The sequence below is a fragment of the Medicago truncatula genome, chromosome 3 (assembly GCF_003473485.1).
Source record: "Medicago truncatula cultivar Jemalong A17 chromosome 3, MtrunA17r5.0-ANR, whole genome shotgun sequence".
Lineage (NCBI taxonomy): Eukaryota > Viridiplantae > Streptophyta > Magnoliopsida > Fabales > Fabaceae > Medicago > Medicago truncatula.
In genome coordinates, this window is record NC_053044.1 from 49,208,162 (window position 1) to 49,233,976 (window position 25,815).

At 35.9% G+C, this 25,815-nt stretch overlaps 2 protein-coding genes across 3 annotated transcripts; one reads left to right on the forward strand and one right to left on the reverse strand.

Annotated features, from left to right (window-relative positions):
* Positions 1-213: 213 nt before the first annotated feature.
* On the reverse strand, positions 214-2,670 carry LOC25489904 (bet1-like protein At4g14600). Its single transcript, XM_013606233.3, has 4 exons — positions 2,415-2,670; positions 2,210-2,333; positions 1,570-1,626; positions 214-618 (listed from the first exon to the last, which is right to left on the reverse strand). Exons 1-4 carry the CDS (start codon positions 2,471-2,473, stop codon positions 457-459), a joined length of 402 nt encoding a protein of 133 aa, XP_013461687.1. The 5' UTR covers positions 2,474-2,670; the 3' UTR covers positions 214-456.
* A 3,841-nt stretch (positions 2,671-6,511) lies between these two features.
* On the forward strand, positions 6,512-23,939 carry LOC25489905 (E3 ubiquitin-protein ligase UPL1). 2 transcript variants are annotated; one of them, XM_024779483.2, is made up of 17 exons: positions 6,512-6,676; positions 6,902-7,026; positions 9,517-9,612; positions 9,696-9,899; positions 10,054-16,612; positions 16,722-17,782; positions 17,864-18,166; positions 18,248-18,452; positions 19,193-19,467; positions 20,297-20,583; positions 20,879-21,974; positions 22,051-22,197; positions 22,305-22,385; positions 22,478-22,703; positions 22,883-23,022; positions 23,421-23,527; positions 23,663-23,939. In XM_024779483.2, exons 2-17 carry the CDS (start codon positions 6,931-6,933, stop codon positions 23,763-23,765), a joined length of 10,986 nt encoding a protein of 3,661 aa, XP_024635251.1. In that variant the 5' UTR covers positions 6,512-6,676; positions 6,902-6,930; the 3' UTR covers positions 23,766-23,939. The 2 variants fall into 2 exon arrangements, with proteins under 2 accessions (XP_024635251.1, XP_024635250.1); XM_024779482.2 differs by having other exon boundaries at positions 6,518-6,676; positions 6,899-7,026.
* Positions 23,940-25,815: the final 1,876 nt, after the last annotated feature.

Here is a 25,815-nt window from a genome sequence, read left to right on the forward strand (position 1 = left end):
TTTAATTTTCATTGGATTCTCTTTGAACAAATTTTATCACCCACCCCCTTTTTTGGTATCACTTAGGTGACATAGAATTTGCGACATTGATCAACCACAATGTCACCAGTGACTTTTTTCTCTCTCTCTTTCACAAGGATTGTGACGTTGCGATTGGCCAATGTTACCAATTCTATATCACCCAAGTGCTATCCTTTTTCTTATACTAGTATATTCTATAGAATCCTGCTCATTTTTATGAATGATGAGAATCTCACCAGATGAAAATGTAACATATGCACGACTTTGCAAACTGCAAAATACCATATTATCTTTTTTCTTCACACAAAACCCACCTGTTACACAGAGAAAATTACAAAGCTTTTATATACAACAAACTCAGGCATCATTGTGAGTCATTCAAAGAAAGACTTGGGTTCAACAACAATGCTGAGAGAAGTATATTCCTGGAAAGCCTCACTTTCTGGACATCTTAGACCAAAGATACACAATAGTGAAACATATTAATGCGAAAAGGACCACATGAACAATATGGTTTGAACCATTTCGCACGATACTCCTGTTCAATCTTCTTAGATTATTCTTCACCCCAGCTTGAGCCTTTGCCACTGTCATTTGCTGCATTAAAACAGACAAAAACAAAGTATTAAGAAGACGGGCATGTATATTCTTTCTAAAAAGGTCATGAATGATGTACCAAGGACAGATCAATGACAACACATCAATACTCAACAAAAGCCAGCCAAAACATATTTCCTATGTATTCATTTTCTGAAGCTGTAAATCGTCGAATATAAATATATAAACAATGGACAAACTTTGCATCAATTTAATTCATTTTCACATGCAAAACCATAGATTATTATTATTATAATCCAAGATAATAATCCTAAAGTAACGAGGACCAACTGCTAGAGGGCCAAAACTTCTTTTGAACGAGTGCTTGAAATGTTTTGCATAAATTTGATTTTGTAAATTCATATAACTAAAATTGAATTTGAAGTGAAGTAATTTATGTTTGGATGTTTATATTCTAAAAGCAAGTTTGATGTAAAACTTGATTAATCTTCATATGCAAAACGAAACTCTAACCTAACCATCCTAAAGTAAGGAAGACCCAATAGATGGTTCAGAACTTCATCTCGATTCAAGTTTTACATAGAGGTCCACTAGAGATCATAAACTATCAAGGTAGACCACAAAAATATTTCTTTTGTAAAATGGATTTTATTTTTTCTTTTATAAGTCAAAGGTTCAAAATAAAGTAGCAGCATTAACAGCACGAATTCCCATTATAATTTCAAGTTTTATTATCCTAAACATCATAAGAAAGTGACCCTAATTAAGTTACTGATTGAGAAACATATCCTTTCACGGTTAGTGTTTCAAAGTTCAACATCTAAAGAATTAAAATTTTTGATAGTAATTAGTAAATCCATTTTCCTGATATCATAAAGCATGTAACCATATATACATGTACTCTTTTCTCAGGCTAATCCCAATGTATGAGTAGAATATATGTTATCCAATAAATGATGTATCAGCTGATTATAAAAAAAAATGATGTACCAGCTGTTCCAGAAAATCTTTTTGAGACTTGACTTCTGTACCTATCTCTTCAGCAACCTGCAGCAAACATGTGCAAAGTTATACGACAACAATAGGAATCAAAAACAAAAACAGGAAGGAAAAGAAAAACCTCTGAACCTGATATGGTTTCATCAAACTAACTATAACGATAGAAAATACATAGCAGCACATAATTCAACAATAAGTCAAGCTACTAAGCCTCTATTACACTCCGTGGGAAGCAGCATCCGTCGGTTATGAAATATCATATGATTCGTATCCACTATACAAGTTATATTTTCTAAAATGAGACATGCATTTTTAAAGTACCGGATTTCGCATTATTTATTTCGGGTAGCTTTCACGTAGCTTTGGGTGAATGATCCTAAAAACGATCCACCAATCAAACTAATGAAAAAAGTTAACTAGCATCATTCATAAACAAGCAAATACAAGATCAATTTGACTATATGATTCTCTTAATTTTCCCTCCTTTTTTTTTTTTCTAGATAAAAAACATGAATATAATCCTTCTCCAACATACATAGCTCAACCTAAAAATCATCATAATTTAAAATAAAATAAAATAAACAAATTTTATAGTGTTGATGCATAAATAGGAAGAAAATAGATAGATTACATTTCTCAATTTTCGAACTTGACCACGAAGACCGGTAATTTCATCATCGAAATCACCAACAGGATCAATACGCAATTGAATTTCATCGGAGGATGCAGCAGGGGTTCTGGTGCTAAGTCCCTCTCTGCATTTGAATGAATTTAAACATTTCAATATCAATTTATTTGAATCGAAGAAATTGAAAGAGAGGAAAGGTGTATGTTACCTTGATCGGAAAGGGGCAGCATCGCCGTAAAAGGATCCGCCTCTGAGCGAATTCGACATTGAAATTGTAGAAAACCCTTTAATTGAATTGAATTTTAGGGTTGATTTTCTTCTTCGCTAGAACGAACGAATAAGGGGATATCAAATTCTTAATCCCACAACTTTATCGATTTCGAACTATTTCTTTTGCTTTCGTCTTTCTTTTTCCAACAAGGCAACAGGTAGATTGATTTTTTATATTTTTTTTTCTATTCTTTCTTTTATAAATAAAACATGCTTAAAAATAATTTGATCAAGTGAAAGTGTCAATCAAATAATGTCACACAACTCGCACTAGACAACGGATAACAAAACATCAAACTCAAGACAACGAAATCAAGAAAATACACACAAGTTATCCACAAAGAAACAACTCGTTTAGATTAAAAGTATAGATGAAAAAACTTGATCGACAAATAATTACTTATTTAAATTAAGGGTCTTGTTAACGAGTGTCTCCGGATCACTCTTTAAGCATGTTAAATTAAGCAATTATTCTTTAAAAATGTCAAAGTTTTCAATTTACAATGCACTGATTACACAAACTTTCATAAAAAAATATTATTTAAGGTCCTTAATCAATGTTCCGGGAACACCAGTTAACATTTCCCAATTAAATTAAAAGAAGAAAAAAAGACTTTGATGGATGATTATGTCATAAAATGACCCAAAACTATTTATCCCCGACGAATGGCGGAGAAAGAAAATTTTGAAAGAATGTGAAATATGATCGACGGGTGAGTGTTGTTAATGGAAAAATTTCTAAAATAAAATTATCATGTTTCATACTTAATAATGGGTCCATAAATTCTAACTCATCTAAAAAAAGGTCAAAATTTATTAAATCAGACTTATTGATCAACATTCGGATTGTCATTTCTCTATCTACAAAAAAAACTCTAACTCACATTTTGAATTTTTGGTTATTTACTTGATTTCAAAACAATTTTCCACTTATCTAAAAAACAGTTTTCTATAAAACCCAACAATGTCAATCACCAATTTGACCATCACCAATCACAACGTCAACCACCACTCTAATTATGGCCGATCACCATTTTGTTCACCTTTGATTATCATTTTGACCACCTTCTAGAGCTCTAACCAGTGCTATGTCTAGCGAAAACCACCATTGGTTACCACCATCAACTACCACTATAATCAACGTCAACCGCCACTCTAACCATCATACCAACAAATTCACCACCACCAACCACAATTATTAAAATTACAACCGAATAAATACATTATATATTTGTAGTATTTTAATTATTACACAAATGCATGTGTTATTTTTCTTCACAAGAGTGTGTATACACAAAATGCATAATTAATACGTAAATTATTTTTGTAACTAATCCTAAAAGATTTTTTCGTAGGCTCGATGTTTGTTACATCCATTCATATGAACTTTTGTATGATATTTTTTTTACATCTCTAAATTTTTGAACACGTTAAATCTCCATTTTATTAGACACTTTTTCAGCAATAACAATAACATTGAAAAATCAAGATTCTATGTATTTGTTACTTAATCAAATATTTTACTTTTTTATGATTATGTTAGTTTTATTATCCACTTTTTTACTTACTTCGTTCATTTTTAAGTGTTTTTTTAGAAAATTAACATCAAATATTAATGATGTGTATTTTGTACATTTTCTTCCTATTATACCCTCAATTTAATCCACCAATAAATTACTATTTTTTTACACACACTTTATTTTTTCCATAAATTTAATATGTTATCTTTCTCTTGTGACGAACAATTGTCGGTTATTATCTTTTTTCCAACGAATTTCATTTTTTTTGTGCACTTTCTCTCCCATAACAAACAATTGTTAATTTTTTAAATATTGTGCACATATTTTTAATTATTTTTTTTTTGAAGAAACCAAAATGGAATTAAATAACCAAAATCGAAAGCAGTTACCAAGCACAAGGTGTGCCTAGATAACTCCTACAGTATAACAGAGTTTATCACAAACGAAAGAAGAACACGAGAGTAGTTAGCCAATACCCAAACAAGCTAAAGTGTTTGACCACCACCTCTGCGTGCCAAATACAAACATAACATATTTGGCTTTCAGCAATACTAACGATAACAATTTCACCTTGTCTAACAAACGGGGAACTAATGTTACAACACCTTTTAGTCGGTATAAAAATTATTTACTTTTTCTTCATTGTCACCTTGTTATTGTATCTTGTCAAATGTGTCTTTAACTATTTCTCCCTCTTCACCTCTCATTAGTAGTTTCAATGAGTCTTCCACTCTTTATTCTTTTTGAACATTTATGGAGTCTTTAATTTTTCTTCTCACAAATATGTTCTTTCACTTTGCACTTGAAATATTTAACAATTGCTACTCATCTTATTTATACAATTTTAACTCTTCTTGGAACCATTGTTAGTAATGAAATTTTGTTTAAATTTAAAGATAACAAGAAACGAACTTTGTTAAAATAAAACAAACAAACTTTGTTTTAAAAAAATAAACAAACATTAGTTTTTCAAATAGATAGCATTAATTAGTTTTATTGAGAAAGATAAGAGTAATTGACAAAGGGTATAATTGACAAATGATACCCTTAAAAACACTAAAAGACAGTTAAATAGGAACGAAAAATTTACCATAAAAAGACACTTAAAAAGGAACGGAGGGAGTAGATATAAACTTATAATCAAAAGAATGTTAAAAAAAAGTTCCCTTCAAAAAATAGATTATTTAGAAGAAAAAAAAAACTATGATTAGTATAATAAAAAAAAGAAGGCTTAATTGCACTTTTTGACCTCTATCTTTCCAAAAGTTGCGGTTATGGACCCCTAACTAATTTAAATACAAAACAGCCCCCTATGTTTTGATTCTTTGGCAGTTTTGGACCCCCCAAGGCAAAAAAAAAATAAAAAATTGACACGTGGCACCTCATTTAGGGTGCCACGTCAGCGTTGATCGAGTCAACAATGGACTGGGGGTCCAAAACTGTCAAAGAATCAAAACATAGGGGGCTGTTTTGTATTTAAATTAGTTAGGGGTCCATAACCGCAACTTTTGAAAAGATAGGGGTCCAAAAGTGCAATTAAGCCAAAAAAGAATTATATAAGCTACGAGAAAGCTCTGACACTCCATCTAATGTCATTATGAATCGAGCAAGAAATATTCTCAACGAATGGAGTTGTATGCAACAAGCAAAACACTCGATTCATAGTACAACATATGATATTATTTGAGAAAAAACGTCAATGCAGCTGTGAAGTGTAAAATTGATTGCACACTCTTTCACGACAATTTCATCAAGGGTTGTGACTCGTATTTTAGAGACTAAACAAGACAAATACTTCCTGGCATGTCAAATTACGGGATATTATCTGTTTCTCCATCTTAGGCACGAGCAATCAATATCCTTGAAGCCATCAAAATTGCTATCACATGACGCATGCAATTCATTATCTCTTAGTCGGATTGTAAAACTGTAGTGGATGCTGTGAATTCCAACATCATCCCACCTAACGAACTTGTGGTATTGTTTTGTGTCGTAAGAATTTGTTGTCACCACACAACAATTTTCTAAGCATTTTGTAAGATGGCAAGCAAATAAGATCGCTCACATCATAGCTAGAGATGCATTTTCCCTTCATAGCCCCGTATCATTTTCGATGTACCATTATGTTTCTACCCCATTATTCATCAACAAAATGAACTAGTTTTGTTTTTGCCTAAAACAAACAAGTTTTATTTTTTATCGCAGCTTCTTCTTCCGCTTCTTCTTGCACGATATCTATTTTATACAACTGGTCACGACAACACGCCTACTTCTAAAGGTGTTCGTACTTCGTAACAGTTAAGTAAATAAAAATCATAAACTACAAAGATTCAAAGTTAAAACAACGACGATTCATTTAGTAATATATTGCTCGATCATGATTAAAACGCGATTAATTAACATGACTAAAACTTGAATGAGATAAAAAATGATAATGGGCTTTAATTTCACAATTTGTTGGTAGAATATACTTGCACCCTAAGTAGCGAGAGTGTATATATACACAAATACATATACACGCACACTCCATTTTTTGCTTTGCTTCCGAAAGGGCTAAACCTTACTCGTTATACAAAAACACATTAACAATTTTCACAGCGATTTCTAATTGCAACCCTAATTCTTTCGATTTCGATTCTTCGATGTGTATGCATCTATCGCTTTCCCTCTAATCTCTCAGGTATCGATTAAACAGATTAAACATTTTTTTAATTTTTTATTTAATTTTTTCATATGCGATACTGAATAATGGAATTTGAATATGATTCATTGTTTATTACCGATTGTGTTTCAATTTGAACGGTTTTAGTTTGGTTAATAATAAAAAGAATTGATTCTGTGTTGTTTTTGTATACTGATTTTGATTTTGAAGGGTTTTTTAATTTGAATTTGTCTGTGGCAGTAGCTATTCACAGTGGAGAAGTTTAGGGTTAGATGACAACCCTAAGATCAAGTTGGCATTCGAGGCTTCGACAGCTTTTATCAAACGAAGGTTCCATTGGTCCATCTATAAAGCTTGATTCTGAACCTGTTAGTCACTATTCTCTCTATAATTCTGTTATTTACTGTTTTACTTGTTAATTAGGGTTCAAAAGGGTTGTTTTTGAAATCATATTGATTAAACCCTTTAATTTAAATTTATTTTTATTGTTTTTATTTATCTGTTTTGACGATGTAAAATACTGTGACATTTGGTATGTTGGCGCGCATTTATTTGTTTCGTTGATATAAAAATGTTTTTTGTCCTGGTTCATATGGTAAAAAATTGCCAGGACATTTGGTATGTTGGGGTGCGGGTTCAAACTCCCTACTTCTCAAACTTAATAATACGCGTGAGTTTCACCGCCAGGTTCTTTTTTAGAAGAAAAAAAGCATTTCCTACAAGGCTGTGTAATCTGTGATTCGGTTACTGCATTTGTGCGCTATTTTTCTATTGAGAATTTAGTTTTTTATTGGCGGATATGGAATATGTGAGACTTTTGCAAGTCATGAGTTTTGATTGTTTCTTCGATTGGAATATGTTGGGGGTGCGGGTTCGAACGCGCAGTTCCCTACTTCTCAAACTTAATACGCATGGGTTTCCCCGCCAGGTTCTTTAGAACAAAAAAAGTATTTCCTACAAGGCTGTGTAATTTTTTATTAGGTTACTGCATCTGTAATGCTATTTTTCTATTGCAAATTTTAGTTTTTTATTGGCTGATATGGAATATGTTTCAGCCTTATGCAAGTCATGAGTTGATTGTTTTTTCGATTGGAATATGTTGGGGTGCGGGTTCAAACCTGCAGTTCCCTACTTCTCAAACTCAATAGGCGTGAGTTTCACCGCTAGGTTCTTTAGAAGAAAAAAAGTATTTCTTTCGCTGTGTGATTTGATACTAGGTTACTGCATTTGCGATGCTATTTTTCTATTGAAAATTTAGTTTTTTATTGGCTGATGTGGAATATGTTTGAGACTTTTGCAAGTCATGAGTTTTGATTGTTTTTTTCGATTGGTTGGTTATTTTTTTTGTTTTTTCTTTCCCGATCATTCATTTGAAGTTCATAAATGCACTATTATGTATTAGTTAGAGAAATCAGTGGAAAAGGCCGGTTTTCTTGTTGTGAATTTAGCATTGGCAGACTAAAAGTGTAGCATATGCTTTTGATTATTAATTGAAATGGCACAGAAAATTATTATTTTTTGTTAAAAGTCAAGATTTTTATTTTTTTTATTTTTTTTGGTTTTAAGAGGCTCCTTTTAGGAAAATTAAACATGTCGGCTTCTAGGGAAGTAACAAAGCAAAAATGAGTTTCTTTTCCGTTACTTGTCAAGAGCTTAAGTTTATGGTATCTCCTGGCGTTACTTAAAAAAAAGAAGAGAATCCTTTAACTGAAAGTTATGTGGATTCAGGTTGTGATTGGTATGTATCTAGGGAAACCAATATAAGAATCAATAGCTGTGATGTAGAGATTAATCAAAGCTGCAGTTTGTATTTTGTTTGTTGCTGTGTCTGAATTGAGGTCGAAAAACCATCAATCTCTTTGGTATTGCAAAAATGATTATGGTATTGCAGTTTGTATTTTGTTCGTTGGTGTGTTTGAATCAATATTTACTGAATATAACATTTTGCTAATAGTAATAATAATATGCAAGGCAATGTAGATTAGATAGTTATCAATGCCACCCTAGTATTTGTGGACCATTGATTTGTATAAGGAGACCATGCCAACATCGTTCAAACCTCCAATTCCAGTAGTAGCATATAAAGAAACTAATGAAAACAAAAGGGTTAAATCTAGCAAGGAACTAGAAGCTTTCATGTCAATGAAAGCTTACATGCGAGAGAGATCCTTGGACCAGGAGGATAAATCTTCTAAAGATTGGGTATCCGTGTCAGACTTGAATAACTAGCAATGCAGACTGTCATATCCTGCAAAAGTCTAGCATTCTTCAAAATATACGTTTTAAATTGAAAATCAGCCTCCAAAGTTGATAGTGTATAATAATATTACACGTGGTTTCACTGACCCTTGGTGTAACACCGACTCTTGCTTCAACGCGTGGTGTTTTAAATCCTCCAATTTGGGATACCCTGATTTTCAATCGGTGATCGGGTAGAATATTTGCCATTAATGCGGTGATTTGCAAATTATTTCCTGATAGAATTTATAATTTTTAGTTCCTAGTAGTTTGTGCAATATGTGACGGGGTCCAACAGTAGCGTAATCTCTAATATTCATTTTTTGTTAAAGGGAGGACATTTCCATATCAGTAAAGCATGTGCATTAGATCTTAGGAGCCCATTGAGTATGGTCATTGATGCATGTATTGATCGAAGTATACGACTGTGTTAAATGTTGGTATTCATATTGGCATAAATGGTGTTTACCCATATGTGCAATATTGTCTATATACATACCTTCAAAATCTGATTATTAAGTAACACTTGCCAGAAAGTGTAATGGGTTAGGCTTTTTACTTTCATTCATTCCCTTATTACTGGTGTAATGTAATCTGATTTGGCAATTAATTGATTTCAGCCTCATAAGATCAAAGCTTTCATTGAGAAGGTCATCCAATGTCCGTTACAAGACATAGCTTTACCCCTCTCTGGCTTTTGGTGGGAGTACAATAAGGTAATAACATGATCATTTGCGCATATAGTATTTTATTTTTTCCTGTCACATGCCTTACATATTAACATTAATTTTAACATCAGGGGAATTTTCATCATTGGAGGCCATTGTTGCTTCATTTTGATACATACTTCAAGACATATTTGTTATGTCGAAATGACCTAACTCTGTCGGATAATCTAGAAGATGACACCCCATTACCAAAACATGCAATTCTGCAAATACTACGGGTGTTGCAAATAATTTTTGAAAACTGTCCAAACAAGAGTACCTTTGATGGCTTAGAGGTAAATTGTAAAGATATTATGTTCTATTTCAATTGCAGCCTTAATTTGATTTATTTATTTATTTCATTCTATCTTCTATTTTAGTCAAGTGATTCATTCATTTTTTATCTGACATTGTTATTTCCTGATATAATATATCTCCTTTTCTTTTCAGCACTTCAAGCTTTTACTAGCTTCAACAGATCCTGAGATTATTATTGCAACATTAGAAACTCTTTTTGCGTTTGTAAAAATAAACCCCTCTAAGCTTCATGGAAGTTCAAAGATGGTTGGATGTGGTTCAGTGAACAGCAATCTCCTGTCCCTAGCACAAGGGTGGGGAAGCAAGGAGGAAGGTCTTGGGCTGTACTCTTGTGTCATGGCAAACGAGAAAGTCCAGGGTGAAGCACAGTGTTCGTTTCCTTCTGATGCTGAAAATGGTAGTGACCAATCCAATTTCCGTGTAGGTTCTACTCTTTATTTTGAGGTGCACGGATCCTGTGCCCAAAGCAAGGATCAAAATGTAGACACAGTTACCTCAAGCTTGAGAGTTATACACATGCCAAATATGCATTTGTGCAAAGAAGATGACTTGTCATTGTTGAAGAGATGCATTGAGCAATATAGTGTTCCTCCAGAGCTCCGATTCTCATTGCTCACAAGAATCAGATATGCTCGTGCCTTCCAGTCTCCAAGAATAAGCAGGCTTTACAACAAGATTTGTATTCTTGCTTTCATTGTGCTAGTCCAGTCCAGTGATGCTCACGATGAGCTTGTTTCCTTTTTTGCTAACGAACCAGAATATACAAATGAGTTGGTTAAAGTTGTACGTTCTGAAAAAACCATATCTGGATCGATTAGAACACTTGCAATGCTTGCATTAGGAGCTCAGTTAGCAGCATATACATCATCTCATGAGAGGGCAAGGATACTCGGTGGATCTAATATGACTTTTACTGGAGGGAATCGCGTGATTCTCTTGAATGTGCTTCAGAGGGCTGTTTTGTCATTGAAGAGTTCTAATGATTCATCTTCCCTTGGTTTTGTTGAGGCACTTCTTCAGTTCTATTTGCTGCATGTGGTGTCAACTTCATCTTCCGGGAGTAATATTAGAGGGTCTGGCATGGTACCCACATTCTTGCCTCTGCTGGAAGATTCTGATCTTGCACACATTCATCTGGTTTGTTTTGCCGTCAAAACCCTTCAGAAGCTTATGGATTATAGTAGTTCGGCTGTATCTTTGTTTAAAGAGTTGGGGGGTATTGAGCTTTTGGCTCAAAGATTGCAGACCGAGGTTCACAGGGTCATTGGTTTTGTTGGTGAAAATGATAATCTGTTGCTCACTGGTGAAAGCTCAAGATGTAATACTGATCAGCTTCACAGTCAGAAGAGACTCATAAAAGTGTCCCTTAAGGCTCTTGGTTCCGCAACATATAACCCTGCTAACCCTACCAGATCTCAACACTCTAATGACAGTCCTTTGCCGGCAACTCTGATCTCGATTTTTCAGAATGTAAATAAATTTGGAGGTGAAATTTACTATTCAGCTGTTACTGTTATGAGTGAAATGATCCACAAAGATCCTACATGCTTTTCTGCTCTGCATGAAATGGGTCTCCCTGATGCTTTTTTATCTTCCATTGTATCTGGAATACTTCCTTCGTCGAAGGCTTTGACATGCATTCCAAATGGTCTTGGGGCCATATGTCTTAATGCCAAAGGCTTAGAGGTTGTCAAAGAAACTTCATCACTGCAGTTCCTTGTTGACATCTTCACAAGCAAAAAGTATGTCTTAGCCATGAATGAGGCTATTGTTCCTTTGGCAAATTCTGTGGAGGAACTTCTACGACATGTATCTTCATTGAGAAGTACCGGTGTTGACATTATCATCGAAATCATTCAAAAGATTGCGTTCTTTGGAGACGGTAATGGTACAGGATCTTCAGGAAAAGATACTGAGAGCAGTGCAATGGAAACAGACTCCGAAGGTAAGGGAAATGAAAGCCTGGTAGGTTCAGATGATTCTGCTGCTGAAGGGATAAAGGGTGAGCAATTTGTCCAGTTATGCATTTTTCATCTGATGGTATTGGTTCACCGGACTATGGAAAATGCTGAAACCTGTCGGTTATTTGTGGAAAGATCTGGAATTGAAGCTTTATTGAACCTGTTATTACGACCAGCTATTGCACAATCCTCAGATGGCATGTCTATTGCTTTGCATAGCACCATGGTATTTAAAGGATTCACACAACATCACTCCACCCCTCTAGCACGTGCTTTCTGCTCCGCTCTTAGGGAGCACTTGAAGATAGCAATAGCTGGTTTTGGTGTAGCTCCACGACCTTTGTTACTAGATCCGAGGATGACAACTGAAAACAACACCTTTTCTTCACTTTTCCTGGTTGAGTTCCTTCTCTTTCTTGCTGCTTCAAAAGACAACCGTTGGATGGCTGCTTTACTTTTAGAATTTGGAAATGACAGCAAGGATGTTCTTGAAAACATTGGCCATGTTCACCGTGAAATTTTGTGGCAAATTGCTCTACTTGAAAATACGAAGCCTGAGACAGAAGATGATGGTGCCTGTTCTTCTACCGACTCACAACAGGTCGAAGTTGATGCAAATGAAGCTGATGATCAAAGGTTCAATTCTTTCAGGCAGATTCTTGATCCATTACTCAGAAGGCGGACTTCAGGCTGGGGTATGGAGTCCCAGTTTTTTGATCTTATTAACCTGTATCGAGATTTGGGCCGTTCCACTGGTTCTCTGCACCGAACAAATTCTGTTGGTCCTTCAAACAGACGGTTGAGTTCCAGTAATCAGCTGCACAATTCTGGGTCTGTTGATGTTTCTGGGGCTAATAATAAGGAATACGACAAGCAGAGGACATATTTTACTTCTTGCTGTGACATGGTCAGATCACTTTCATTTCACATTACCCATTTATTCCAGGAGTTGGGAAAAATAATGTTGCAACCTTCTCGCCGACGTGATGATGTTGTGAGCGTAAACCCCGCTTCAAAATCAGTGGCTTCTACTTTTGCATGCACTGCTTTAGATCACATGAATTTTGTTGACCATGTAACTGAATCTTCAATATCAACAAAATGTTGTTATTTTGGCAAAGTCATGGACTTTTTTGATATTATTTTAATGGAGAGGCCAGATTCTTGCAATCCTGTTCTTCTGAACTGTTTGTATGGGCGTGGTGTTATTCAATCTGTATTGACCACATTTGAAGCTACTAGTCAATTGCTTTTCACAGTTACCCCTGCATCACCTATGGAAACTGAGGATGGGAATGCAAAACTTAATGACAAGAAAGATACAGATCATTCATGGATTTATAGTGCTTTAGCTAGCTATGGTAAACTTATGGACCATCTAGTGACCTCCTCTTTTATATTATCGTCATCAACAAAGCACTTACTTGCACAACCCCTTTCAAGTGGTGATGCCCCTTTCCCGCGGAATGCGGAGATATTTGTGAAGGTCCTCCAATCTATGGTGTTGAAGGCAGTGCTTCCAGTTTGGATTCATCCCCAGTTTGTTGATTGTAGCCATGATTTTGTTTCTATAGTTATCTCTATGATTAGGCATGTTTATTCAGGGGTTGAAGTGAAAAATGTAAGTGGCAGCAGCAATGCTCGCATTACCGGGCCTCCTCCTAACGAAACAACAATTGCAACAATTGCAGAGATGGGTTTTTCCAGGTCTAGAGCTGAAGAAGCTTTGAGGCAGGTGGGGACAAATAGTGTGGAGTTGGCAATGGAGTGGCTGTTTTCCCATCCAGAGGACACACCTGAAGATGATGAACTTGCTCGGGCACTCGCCATGTCCCTTGGAAACTCTGAATCAGACATAAATGATGCTGCTGAAAATGACAATGCTCAACAGCTCGAGGAAGAGATGGTCCAACTTCCTCCTGTTGATGAGTTGTTATCAACTTGCACAAAACTTTTGCAAAAGGAATCTTCAGCTTTTCCTGTCCATGAATTGCTTGTAATGATATGCTCTCATGATGATGGCAGATATAGATCTAATGTTGTCACTTTTATTGTTGACCGGATAAAGGAATGTGGATTGGTTTCTGGTCATGGAAATAATACTATGCTGGCTGCACTGTTTCACGTTCTTGCTTTAATTCTTAATGAGGATGTTGTAGCTCGGGAAGCTGCTTCAAAGAGTGACTTCATCAAAATTGCGTCAGATATACTTCACCAGTGGGATTCAAGTCTTGATCAGGGGGAGAAACGTCAGGCGCCAAAATGGGTTACAGCTGCTTTTCTTGCATTAGACAGGCTGTTGCAAGTTGATGAAAAATTGAATTCTGAAATTGTAGAGCAGTTGAAGAAGGAGCTTGTGAATAGTAAGCAGACATCAATTACTATTGATGAAGATAAGCAACACAACTTAGAGTCTACTTTGGGACTGTCTTCCAAGTTTGCAGATATACATGAGCAGAAGAGACTTGTTGAGATTGCCTGTAGTTGTATGAAATACCAACTTCCCTCAGACACAATGCATGCTCTTCTGCTACTATGTTCCAATCTTACAAGGAATCATTCCGTTGCTCTTGCCTTTTTTGTTGCTGGTGGATTTAGTTCACTTCTTTCCTTGCCAACTAGTAGCCTCTTCTCTGGGTTTGACAATGTTGCTGCTAGTATTGTTCGTCACATTCTTGAAGATCCGCAAACTCTCCAGCAAGCAATGGAATCTGAGATAAAACTCAGTCTTGTAGATGCTTCCAACCGGCATCCAAATGGGAGGGTCAATCCCCGCAATTTCCTTTTAAATTTAGCTTCTGTGATTTCCCGTGATCCAATAATATTTATGCAAGCTGCTCAATCTGTTTGCCAAGCTGAAATGGTGGGTGAAAGACCTTACATTGTCTTGCTGAAAGACCGTGATAAAGACAAATCCAAGGATAAAGAAAAGGAGAAGGATAAAGACAAAGGACAGAATAATGATGGGAAGGTTGTTTTGGGAAGTACAACCACAGCTGTTTCTGGAAATGGTCATGCAAAAATTAACGATTCAAAGGGTGTCAAAAGTCACAAAAAACCTAGTCAAAGTTTTGCTAATGTTATAGAGCTTCTTCTCGAGTCCATATATACTTTTGTTGTCCCACCTTTGAAGGATGACACTGCCTCAAATATCGTCCCTAGCTCACCAACATCAAGTGACATGGACATTGATGTCTGTACGGTGAGGGGGAAAGGAAAGGCAGTTGCCACTGTGTCCGAAGGGAATGAAACCAATAGCCAGGAAGCTTCTGCATCACTTGCAAAGATAGTATTTACTTTGAAACTTCTGACGGAGATATTATTGATGTACCCATCATCTGTTCATGTTCTGCTTCGGCGAGATGCTGAAGTAAGCAGCACTAGGGGAACATATCAAAAGAGTCAAGCTGATTTAAGTGGGGGAGGAATATTCCACCACATTCTTCGTAATTTTCTTCCTTATTCTCGAAATTCCAAAAAGGACAAGAAAGCTGATGGTGATTGGAGGCAGAAACTAGCTACCAGAGGTAACCAGTTTATGGTGGCTGCATGTGTCCGTTCTACAGAGGCAAGAAGGAGGATTTTTACAGAGATAGGTCATATTATAAATGAATTTGTTGATTCATGCACTGGTGTTAAGCCACCAGGCAATGAAATTCAGGTCTTTGTTGATCTACTTAATGATGTTTTGGCTGCTCGCACACCTGCTGGCTCAAGCATCTCAGCGGAGGCCTCTTCCACCTTTATGGATGCTGGTCTAGTTAAATCTTTTACTCGTACTCTCCAAGTTTTAGACTTGGACCATGCTGACTCATCTAAAGTGGCTACTGGTATTGTCAAGGCTCTTGAGTTGGTATCCAAGGAGCATGTTCATTCAGTTGATTCGAGTGCAGGGAAGGGTGATAATTCAACAAAGCATTCTGATCCCAGTCACGGAAGAACAAATAATATTGACAACATATCTCAGTCGATGGAAACTACCTCTCAGGTCAATCATAACTCCCTTCAAGTTGAGCACGTTGAGCCATACAATGTGATTCCGTCTTATGGTGGGTCCGAAGCTGTTACTGATGATATGGAACACGATCAAGATTTTGATGGGGGATTTGCTGCTACTAATGAGGATGAGTACATGCATGAAACTGCTGAGGATGCCAGAGGTCGTGAGGAGGGAATTGAAAATGCAGGGCTACGATTTGAAATCCAACCCCATGGTCAAGAAAATCTTGATGATGATGAGGATGAGGATGATGAGGATGACGAGGATGATATGTCTGGAGTTGACGGTGAAGATGTGGATGAAGATGACGAAGAACATAATGATTTTGAAGAAGACGATGTCCATCACTTGCCACATCCTGACACAGATCAAGATGATCATGATGGGATTGATCCTGATGAGATTGATTCTGATTATGGCGCATTCTTGAATGAATTTGAAGAGGGCGAGGACGAGGACGATGAGGACGAAGATGGTGTTATACTTAGACTTGAGGAGGGCATTAATGGAATTAATGTATTTGATCATATTGAGGTTTTTGGAAGAGAGAACAATTTTCCAAATGAGGCTCTTCATGTGATGCCAGTTGAAGTTTTTGGTTCTAGACGCCCTGGTCGGACGACATCTATTTACAACCTTTTGGGCAGAACTGGTGATAATTCTACACCTTCAAGACATCCTCTTTTAGTTGGACCTTACTCCTCATTCCAGCAGTCTACTGGGCAATCAGGTCTATTACTTTATGAATTTCTTAGCTCGACATTGTATTACAGTAGTGATTTTATTTGATTTATTTATACTTCTCATTTCGATAATGACACTTTTATAAAAAAATTCAGACCGTGTAACAGAGAACTCAACGGGTTTGGATAATATCTTTCGATCACTGAGAAGTGGACGCCATGGACACCGTTCAAACCTGTGGAGTGATAATAACCAGCAAAGTGGCAGGTCAAACACTGGTGTTGTACCACAGGGCCTTGAGGAGTTGCTTGTCTCTCAATTAAGGCGACCTGCTCCTGAAAAGTCATCTGATAACAATTCAAATGAAGCAGGTCTTGATAGTAAAATAGTTGAGACCAGCCAGATGCACAATTCAGGAGGTTCAGGTGTAGACATCCCAGGCGAAAGCAATGCAACTCAGGAAGGTGGTATGGTGACACACGAGTCAACTGATAACAATAACAACAATGCTGATGACAGACCTGCTGGAAATGGATCGCCGCAAGCAGATGTATCGAACACTCACTCTCAAGCAGTTGAGATGCAGTTTGAGCATAATGATGCAGCTGTGCGAGATGTTGAAGCTGTCAGCCAAGAGAGTAGTGGTAGTGGGGCAACTTTTGGGGAAAGTCTTCGGAGCCTAGATGTTGAGATTGGAAGTGCTGACGGTCATGATGATGGCGGAGAAAGGCAGGTTTCTGCAGATAGAATAGCAGGTGAATCACAGGCTGCACGAACAAGAAGAGCAAACATGTCTTTTGGTCATTCTTCTCCTCTAGGTGGGAGAGATGCATCTCTCCACAGTGTTACTGAAGTTTCTGAAAATTCAAGCCGAGATGCAGATCATGATGGTTCAGCAGGTGAACAGCAGGTGAACAATGATGCTGGATCAGAGGCAATTGATCCTACTTTTCTGGACGCCCTTCCTCAGGAATTGCGTGCTGAAGTCCTTTCAACTCAGCAAGGTCAAGTGGCTGGACCATCTAATGCTGAATCTCAAAACAGTGGGGATATCGATCCAGAATTCCTTGCAGCTCTTCCCCCAGATATTCGAGCAGAAGTTCTTGCTCAACAGCAGGCACAAAGGCTACATCAATCTCAGGAGTTGGAAGGGCAACCTGTTGAAATGGATACAGTTTCAATAATTGCAACATTTCCTTCTGAGTTACGAGAAGAGGTAAGTTTGTTGGTTGTATCCAGTTTCATAAACGTGAGTCTGAGGGTTTGTCGCTGATGAATCCTTTCTAATTTTGTTCAGGTTCTTTTAACGTCATCTGATGCTGTCCTTGCCAACCTTACTCCTGCTCTTGTTGCTGAGGCAAATATGTTAAGGGAGAGGTTTGCACATCGATACAGCCGTACCCTCTTTGGAATGCATCCTAGAAGCCGTAGAGGTGAGACTTCTAGACATGGTGAAGGTACCGGTACTGGTATGGATGGTATAGGACGAAGCATTGCTTCACGCAGGTCTGGTGCAACTAAGGTGTTTGAAGCTGATGGAGAACCTCTAGTTGACACTGAAGCTTTGCACGGCATGATTCGGTTGTTTCGTATAGTTCAGGTATTACTTGATACGAACTAGGTAGAAATCCTTAAAAATCTGCACAAATTTGTTATTTATTCTGTTTCTAAATTTTTGCAGCCATTATATAAAGGTCAATTGCAAAGGCTTTTTTTGAACCTTTGTGCCCATAGTGAAACTAGAACTTCTCTGGTGAAAATTCTGATGGATTTACTAATTCTTGATGTAAGAAAGCCATCCAGTCATTGTAGTACAGTTGAACCTCCATACAGATTGTATGGTCGTCAGAGCAATGTAATGTACTCACGTCCTCAATCTTTTGATGGTAAGTAAACTTGGTTTGTCTTTATTTGTGCTATGTCATAATTGACACTGATTTCAATTTTCTGAAGTAATGTTGGGATTTAGGTGTGTGTTAGTGTTGATAGAAATTGAAGGCGCCATTGTTCATAGTTAGAAAAGCTTAAAAGAGAAAAAGAGAGAAAGAGAGAAACTGGATCTGTAACTGAATTGTATATTCTTTTATTGATTGAATCAGAGAGAGTACATACATTTATAGTCCTTGTATCGGTGTGACAGCTCACACTAGTAGCTTGCAGAACAACCTAACAAGCTAACACTTGTATATCTATGCTATTTAACAAAGCTTTACAAAGAAGCTAATACTAGTTTACTCTAAAAAATGACAGTAATCTGGTTAGTTAGTTGGGCTGTGATAGTTAGTAGAAATTAGATCCATTGCCTATGAATTATAAGTGAGGTTGAGAAGGAGAGGTATCTCGGCGTTTGCGAGAGAATCGTGTCCTTTAGGCAAGGCATGGTTTCAGACCCTCAAAATAATATCTATTCTTTTTATTAAGACATTCCACTTCTGTTTTCTTATTCCTCATGCTTGTTTTCCTCGATGGCAGTTTATATTATTTTGAAAATGTGTTTTAAGATGTCAACACTTATTCCTCATGCTTGTTTTCATCAGTGGCCGTTTATATTATTTTAAAAATGTGTTTTAAAATGTTAACAGTGGATGAATTTATCAATGCCTTTTATATTTGTTTGATTGTGCAGGAGTTCCCCCATTGCTCTCACGGAGAATCCTCGAAACTCTCACTTATCTTGCTCGTAATCATCCATATGTGGCAAAAATGTTGCTTCAGCTTAGGCTCCATCGTCCTGCATCAGGAGACCCAGATAGTGCTGATATTGCACGTGGCAAAGCTGTGATGGTTATTGAAGATCAAGTAAACTTGGGTGAAAACAATGAAGGATACATATCCATTGCAATGCTTTTGAGTCTCTTGAAACAACCCCTTTATTTGAGGAGCATAGCCCATCTTGAACAGGTGATGGTTTGGTTTTATTAGTATCTTTAGGGTCTGTTTGGTTGCAAAAAGAAAGTGTGAGGAAAGATAATGAAAGGAAAGATTGTATACGGAAAGAAAATGAGTGGAAAGTAAGAGGATTGATTTGGTTGTTTGGTATAAGAGAAAGTAGAGAAGAAAGTGAAAGGAAAGAAACATATATTTTTAGTAATTGACATATATAACCCTAAATAAAAATAATTTGTAGGTTTAAAGAAAGATGTATATTCATAATTATATTTAGTTATTTACGTCTACATATTTATTTTATAAAATTTAAATGCAGTTGGTAAGTTAACTACTGTGATTTTAAAATTTTAAAATTTAACTACTAGTACAAGCTGTATATTCATAAAATTTATAATACACCACTATGTTAGTAATTTAACTAAAGAAAGATATATATTCATAAAATTTATAGTTAGTAATTTAAATACAAGTACAAGCTACTACTAGTACTATGATAGTGGTGTAGTAGGTTATGGAACGTTTCTACATAAAATAGTAAAACTGTGATTTTTAGAAAGTTAAAACAATATGGTAGTAAGGGCTATATTGTCTTTTTAATTAAAAAAGTTTGCTCCCTCCACTTTCTCCTCATACTTGAACGGAAAGTATTTTGATGTGGGACCCATGTGTCTCATTCTTTCCTTTGCCACTTTCACTTGTTCCAAACTATGGAAAATGTTTCTTTCCACAATCTTTCTCTCCCCCTCACAATCTTTCCTTTGAAACAAACACACCCTTAGTGCATCCTTTTTCATGTAACTGCAGACAGTGCTGACTGGATATACTTTGTATTTGTTCTCAGTTGCTAAATTTACTGGATGTCATCATCGATAGTGCTGGAGGCAAGTGTAATTCATCTGAAAAATCCCATATATCTACAGAGCCAGCATTGGGCCCACAAATTTCTGTAATGGATGAAGATGTAAATACAAATTCTGTTACTTCTTCTGGTCTTGATGCTCATCCTAACATTGATGATTCCTCCGAACCCACACCCTCAGGTAGTAAGGAATGTGAGAATCAGCAAGTATTGGGTAATCTGCCACAAACGGAACTCCAGCTCCTGTGCTCATTGCTTGCACTAGAAGGGTATGATGATTATACCTATGCTTATAGATTGTGTTAATTCTTCTGTTTGGGTTTTGTCAGTTTGCCTTGTTTTGGTAGATTTAGTTACGGTCATAAGAACTCCGGACTCCCGGAGAGTGGTGGGAGTCATAAGATTCCTGGTAGTTGAGGTCCCGATTTCTAATTTACTCCATTTTGATACTTGCGTCTTGACATTTATTTCCTTTTTATTATCATGACACAATTTACAGACCATATGTTGTGGATTGCATTTGCCAACGGTGACTTCATCTGATATTTCATGTATTCCTTTCAGTTTGTCAGATAATGCATATGGTCTCGTCGCTGAGGTAATGAGGAAATTAGTGTCCATTGCTCCAATTCACTGTCAGCTTTTTGTCTCGCACCTGTCAGGAGCAGTTCGAGACTTGACTTCGTCTGCTATGGATGAATTACGCATTTTCAGTGAAACAATAAAAGCTCTTCTCAGTACGTCAACTAATGGTGCTGCAATTTTGAGGGTTTTACAAGCCTTGAGTTCCTTTGTAAATTCGTCGACTGAGAAAGAGAATGACGGAATTTCTCGTGCTCATTTTGAGTTTTCGGAAATCAATTCAGCATTAGAGCCATTGTGGCATGAGCTGAGCTGTTGCATAAGCAAAATAGAATCCTACTCTGAGCCAGCATCTGAGATTATTACGCCATCTACTTCGTCAGTGTCTAAACCATCTAGTGTCATGCCTCCACTTCCTGCCGGTTCTCAAAATATCCAACCATACATAGAATCTTTCTTTGTGGTTTGTGAGAAGCTGCATCCTGCACAGTTAGGTGCTAACAATGACAATGGTGTTCCTTATATCTCTGACGTTGAAGATGCCAGCACATCAGGTACTCAGCAGAAAACATCTGGAGCTGCTATGAAAATAGATGAGAAACATGGTGCTTTCGTCAAGTTTTCAGAGAAGCATAGGAAGCTGCTAAATGCTTTTATCAGGCAAAATCCTGGCTTGCTTGAGAAGTCTTTTGCCCTTATGTTGAAGATTCCAAGATTCATTGATTTTGATAACAAGCGTTCCTACTTCCGATCAAAAATCAAGCATCAGCATGACCATCACCACAGCCCACTAAGAATATCAGTAAGAAGGGCGTATGTTTTAGAAGATTCCTACAACCAGCTTCGAATGAGATCAACTCAAGATTTGAAGGGAAGGTTGACTGTTCACTTCCAAGGGGAGGAAGGTATTGATGCTGGTGGACTTACAAGGGAGTGGTATCAATTGTTGTCCAGGGTTATTTTTGACAAAGGAGCGCTGCTTTTTACTACCGTGGGCAATGAGTCAACATTTCAGCCGAACCCGAACTCTGTCTACCAAACAGAACATCTATCTTATTTCAAATTTGTTGGCAGAGTGGTGAGTTCATTTGCACCTTTTTTTATTGTATGCTGCATGTCGTATATATGCTTCTTATCCCATCTATCTTATCCAGGTTGGAAAAGCATTATTTGATGGTCAGCTCTTGGATGTCCATTTTACTCGATCATTCTATAAGCACATTCTAGGAGCCAAAGTTACATATCATGATATTGAAGCTATTGATCCGGCTTATTTCAAAAATTTGAAATGGCTGCTTGAGGCAAGTGCAATTTTTGGTTTTCAGTCACCCTATCAACATATCTAAAAATAAAAAATGTTATCTGCATGTTCATTACTAACATTTTCTTGTATTTGGCATGATTGCAGAATGATATCAGTGATGTTCTGGATCTTAGTTTTAGCATTGATGCAGATGAGGAAAAGTTGATTTTATATGAACGAACAGAGGTATTGTCTTTGCTCTGAAACTTTTTGAGATGATATTGATGATGCATTGGCTGCCTCATTGTTAACCGTCTAATCTTAATGAACATGTTTAGGTGACTGATTATGAGTTGATTCCCGGTGGACGGAATACTAAAGTTACAGAGGAGAATAAGCATCAATATGTTGATTTGGTTGCGGAGCATCGATTGACTACTGCTATTCGACCTCAAATAAATGCTTTCTTGGAAGGGTTCGGTGAAATAATTCCGAAGGAGTTGATATCTATATTCAATGACAAAGAGTTGGAACTATTGATCAGCGGGCTTCCTGATATTGATTGTAAGTTTGTTACATTAATTTACCTAATCTTTATTGAGTTTCTTTCGTTTTTTTTTTTTTTTTCCATTTTCCATTGTTGATGTCATTCTAGCTCATTTGATTGATGCTGGTTATTTTTACAAGTTTTTAATTCCTAGAGAGAAAAAAAAATTAACACTCGGTTATACATTTTATTTCAGTGGATGACTTGAGAGCAAATACAGAATATTCTGGATATAGTGCTGCTTCCCCGGTGATTCAATGGTTTTGGGAGGTTGTTCAAGGTTTCAGCAAAGAGGACAAGGCTAGGCTGTTGCAGTTTGTGACAGGCACATCCAAGGTATATTTCTTTCAGAGCTTTAAACATTTTGATCTTTTATTGGCAGTGTCCCAAAATTTACAGTGATTTTCTATGTTGAGAAATTATCCTTCATATTGGAAATACTTTTATTTGGAGTTCGGATGTATAAGATGTGAATAAGTTAAATGCTAGCTACATTCTGTTACACCAGTTTTTCTGTTTACTTTCTTCCAAATGGTCGAGAGTTTAAGTGCATGTGTCACATGGTTGTGAACATAAGCAAGAGTATGTGTTCAGTTTGCATTCTATTCCAATACTCTGGCTTCCTCTCGTATTTTAAAAGATTGAATAATGTTGGTTCATTGTATTGAAGACTTGGAGCTGTGAACATGTAAATGTACGATTAATGGGTCTGATTTTTGCTTCCAATGTTTCAGGTGCCTCTAGAGGGCTTTAGCGCTCTTCAAGGAATTTCAGGTGCTCAAAAGTTTCAAATACACAAGGCATATGGAAGTTCTGATCACTTGCCTTCTGCTCATACATGGTACCATTTCTCTACTTTCAGTTGGTTATATATTCTATCGACATAATTTTTTCGGGTCAAGTTTTGGCTATATTACATCTCGTGATGAATCATTTGTTATGTGAGTTGAATTGACATCGATTGTCCTTTATGCAGTTTCAATCAATTAGATTTGCCGGAGTATCCATCTAAACAACATTTGGAAGAGAGGTTACTGCTTGCGATTCATGAAGCAAATGAGGGATTTGGATTTGGATGAGATTTTCTTTTGTTCAAAATATTATTACATTCTAGGTTAGCAGCTATTTAAATAGTGGTACAGGGGGTTGACAAAATTTTAATTATTTCATGTTAATATTATTATGTACAGGCCTATAATTGCAATAGGAAATGCCTTTGGCAGTTTTTCAATATTACTGCCTGTTGTCTCTTTATCAGGCCCATCAAAAGTAATGATTTTGAATGATTATAAGAATCTCTCCAGACAAAAATTATAATTTTTTAACAAACATGAATTAAATATGAAATTTTATATTTTTGGCGGTTAAAAATTCATATTTAATTCATGTTTAGTTAAAAAATTCTATTATTTTTTTTGGGAGAAATTTTTACAATATTCTACACATTTTTGTAGAATTTCATTGAAGAATAGATGAGGATGATTGAAAGTTTTATAAGGACCAACAATTGAAGGAAATTTTTAGAGGGACCAAAATAAAAATTTAATATATTTATAAGAACTAAAAATATATTTAATCCATTTTTCTGTTAATGTGATATCAGGACAAAGTATGTGAGTTAGAGAACTAATGGCAGCGTGTAACAAAAAAAAAAGAACTAATAGAAACAACAATATTTTGTGGAAGAAATTAGATTTTTTATGCATGGAATACAAGTTGAAAAGTCAAATAAAACAACAATAGTGAATTTAACCAAACAATTTTTTATGGCTATCAAGTATAAATCAACTTTCTCTAAGCACTTAAACAAGGTTGGCATGGGAATATGTATAAGAGATGACACAGTTAAAACTGAATGGTTTAGTCCGATATGTGAAGTTCATATAGGAGAAGCTCTTGGTTTATTATCTGCTCTAGAATGGGTTCACGAGTTTAATCTTGGTCCTATGGATTTTGAGATGTATGCGAAAAAGGTTGTTGATAATTTCTTATCGACAAATCATGATGCAACTGAGTTTGGAGTTATCATTCAAAATTGTCGATCTCTTTTTAGGAATTATTATGAAAACTCTAAGGTAGAGTTTGTACGGAGACAAGCAAATGAGGCAGCTCACGCTTTACCTAAGGCGACTACATTGTCAGCTAGTTTCCATTTATTATTTGTAATACCTGATTGTATTGAACACATATTGATTAATGAAATGTTTTAAGCTTCTTCTCTTCAAAAAAAGTATAAATCAAAATACTCCTTCAAAAAAAAAAAGTATAAATCAAAATACATAGCATCAAATCCTATATAGTAGACTATTTAACGAAACATATATATAATGTCGTCAACAACATCTCAACAACTTTTGATAAGTTATTGAAAAAAGGGCTGATATTTACTTACTTAAAAAAGACAAATGACTAAAGCAAATAAAACGTTTACTCGTTTAAAAAGCATAAAAGAGTAGAACAAATAAATTAATATAAAAGATAAAGTTTTATCTACTTTATCTTAATTCATTTCACCCTATCCAATTCTTCTAGAGTGAGGCCTATCATGTAGACTTCCTCGATGGTTAGTCTGCCTTAAACATGTTATTAACGTATTTTAAATTTACATATTTTATTCCCTACAAGTTTCTGAACCTAAAACTTTTTCTCCAATGTGTTGTATTTGATGAAATCAGATTTTCTGAATTCAATATTTGAGGCATTCACGCATTTAACACATTTATAGTCATTGAATCAAGATTAGACGATCCATATTTTAATGCAGTTCTTTTTAAACAAAAAATAAAATATAGACCATATAATCTTTGATAGAAACGACAATGTAAATATATGCAATCATGATCTACAGTGAATAGGGTGTGGACTCGAAAATTGTGATAACTTCAGAAAAGCATAAGAAAATGTTAATGATATTCCTAACTTAAGCTTCCATATGCCACCTGCCACCTCGTCAATACTCGATTCTAAATCTTACAAATACACGTTGTCATCTCTTAATATTTTGATCGATTCTTATTTTATGGGGATCGATTTATCAAGTCTGTTTTTTATATTTTTATCTTCATTATTTATTTGTATAATATTGAAGTTAAAAATAAAAGTCATCGTAAGCTTAGCTCAGTTTATAGG

Coding starts and splice junctions, on each gene's coding strand:
- LOC25489905 (XM_024779483.2), top strand. CDS start 6,931: ATGACAACCCTAAGATCAAGTTGGCATTCGAGGCTTCGACAGCTTTTA. Junction 17,783..17,863: donor CTTCTGAGTTACGAGAAGAG/GTAAGTTTGTTG, acceptor AATTTTGTTCAG/GTTCTTTTAACGTCATCTGA. Junction 20,584..20,878: donor TCATTGCTTGCACTAGAAGG/GTATGATGATTA, acceptor TATTCCTTTCAG/TTTGTCAGATAATGCATATG.
- LOC25489904 (XM_013606233.3), bottom strand. CDS start 2,473: ATGTCGAATTCGCTCAGAGGCGGATCCTTTTACGGCGATGCTGCCCCT. Junction 2,334..2,414: donor GCTGCCCCTTTCCGATCAAG/GTAACATACACC, acceptor ATTCAAATGCAG/AGAGGGACTTAGCACCAGAA. Junction 619..1,569: donor AAGATTTTCTGGAACAGCTG/GTACATCATTTT, acceptor GTTTTAATGCAG/CAAATGACAGTGGCAAAGGC.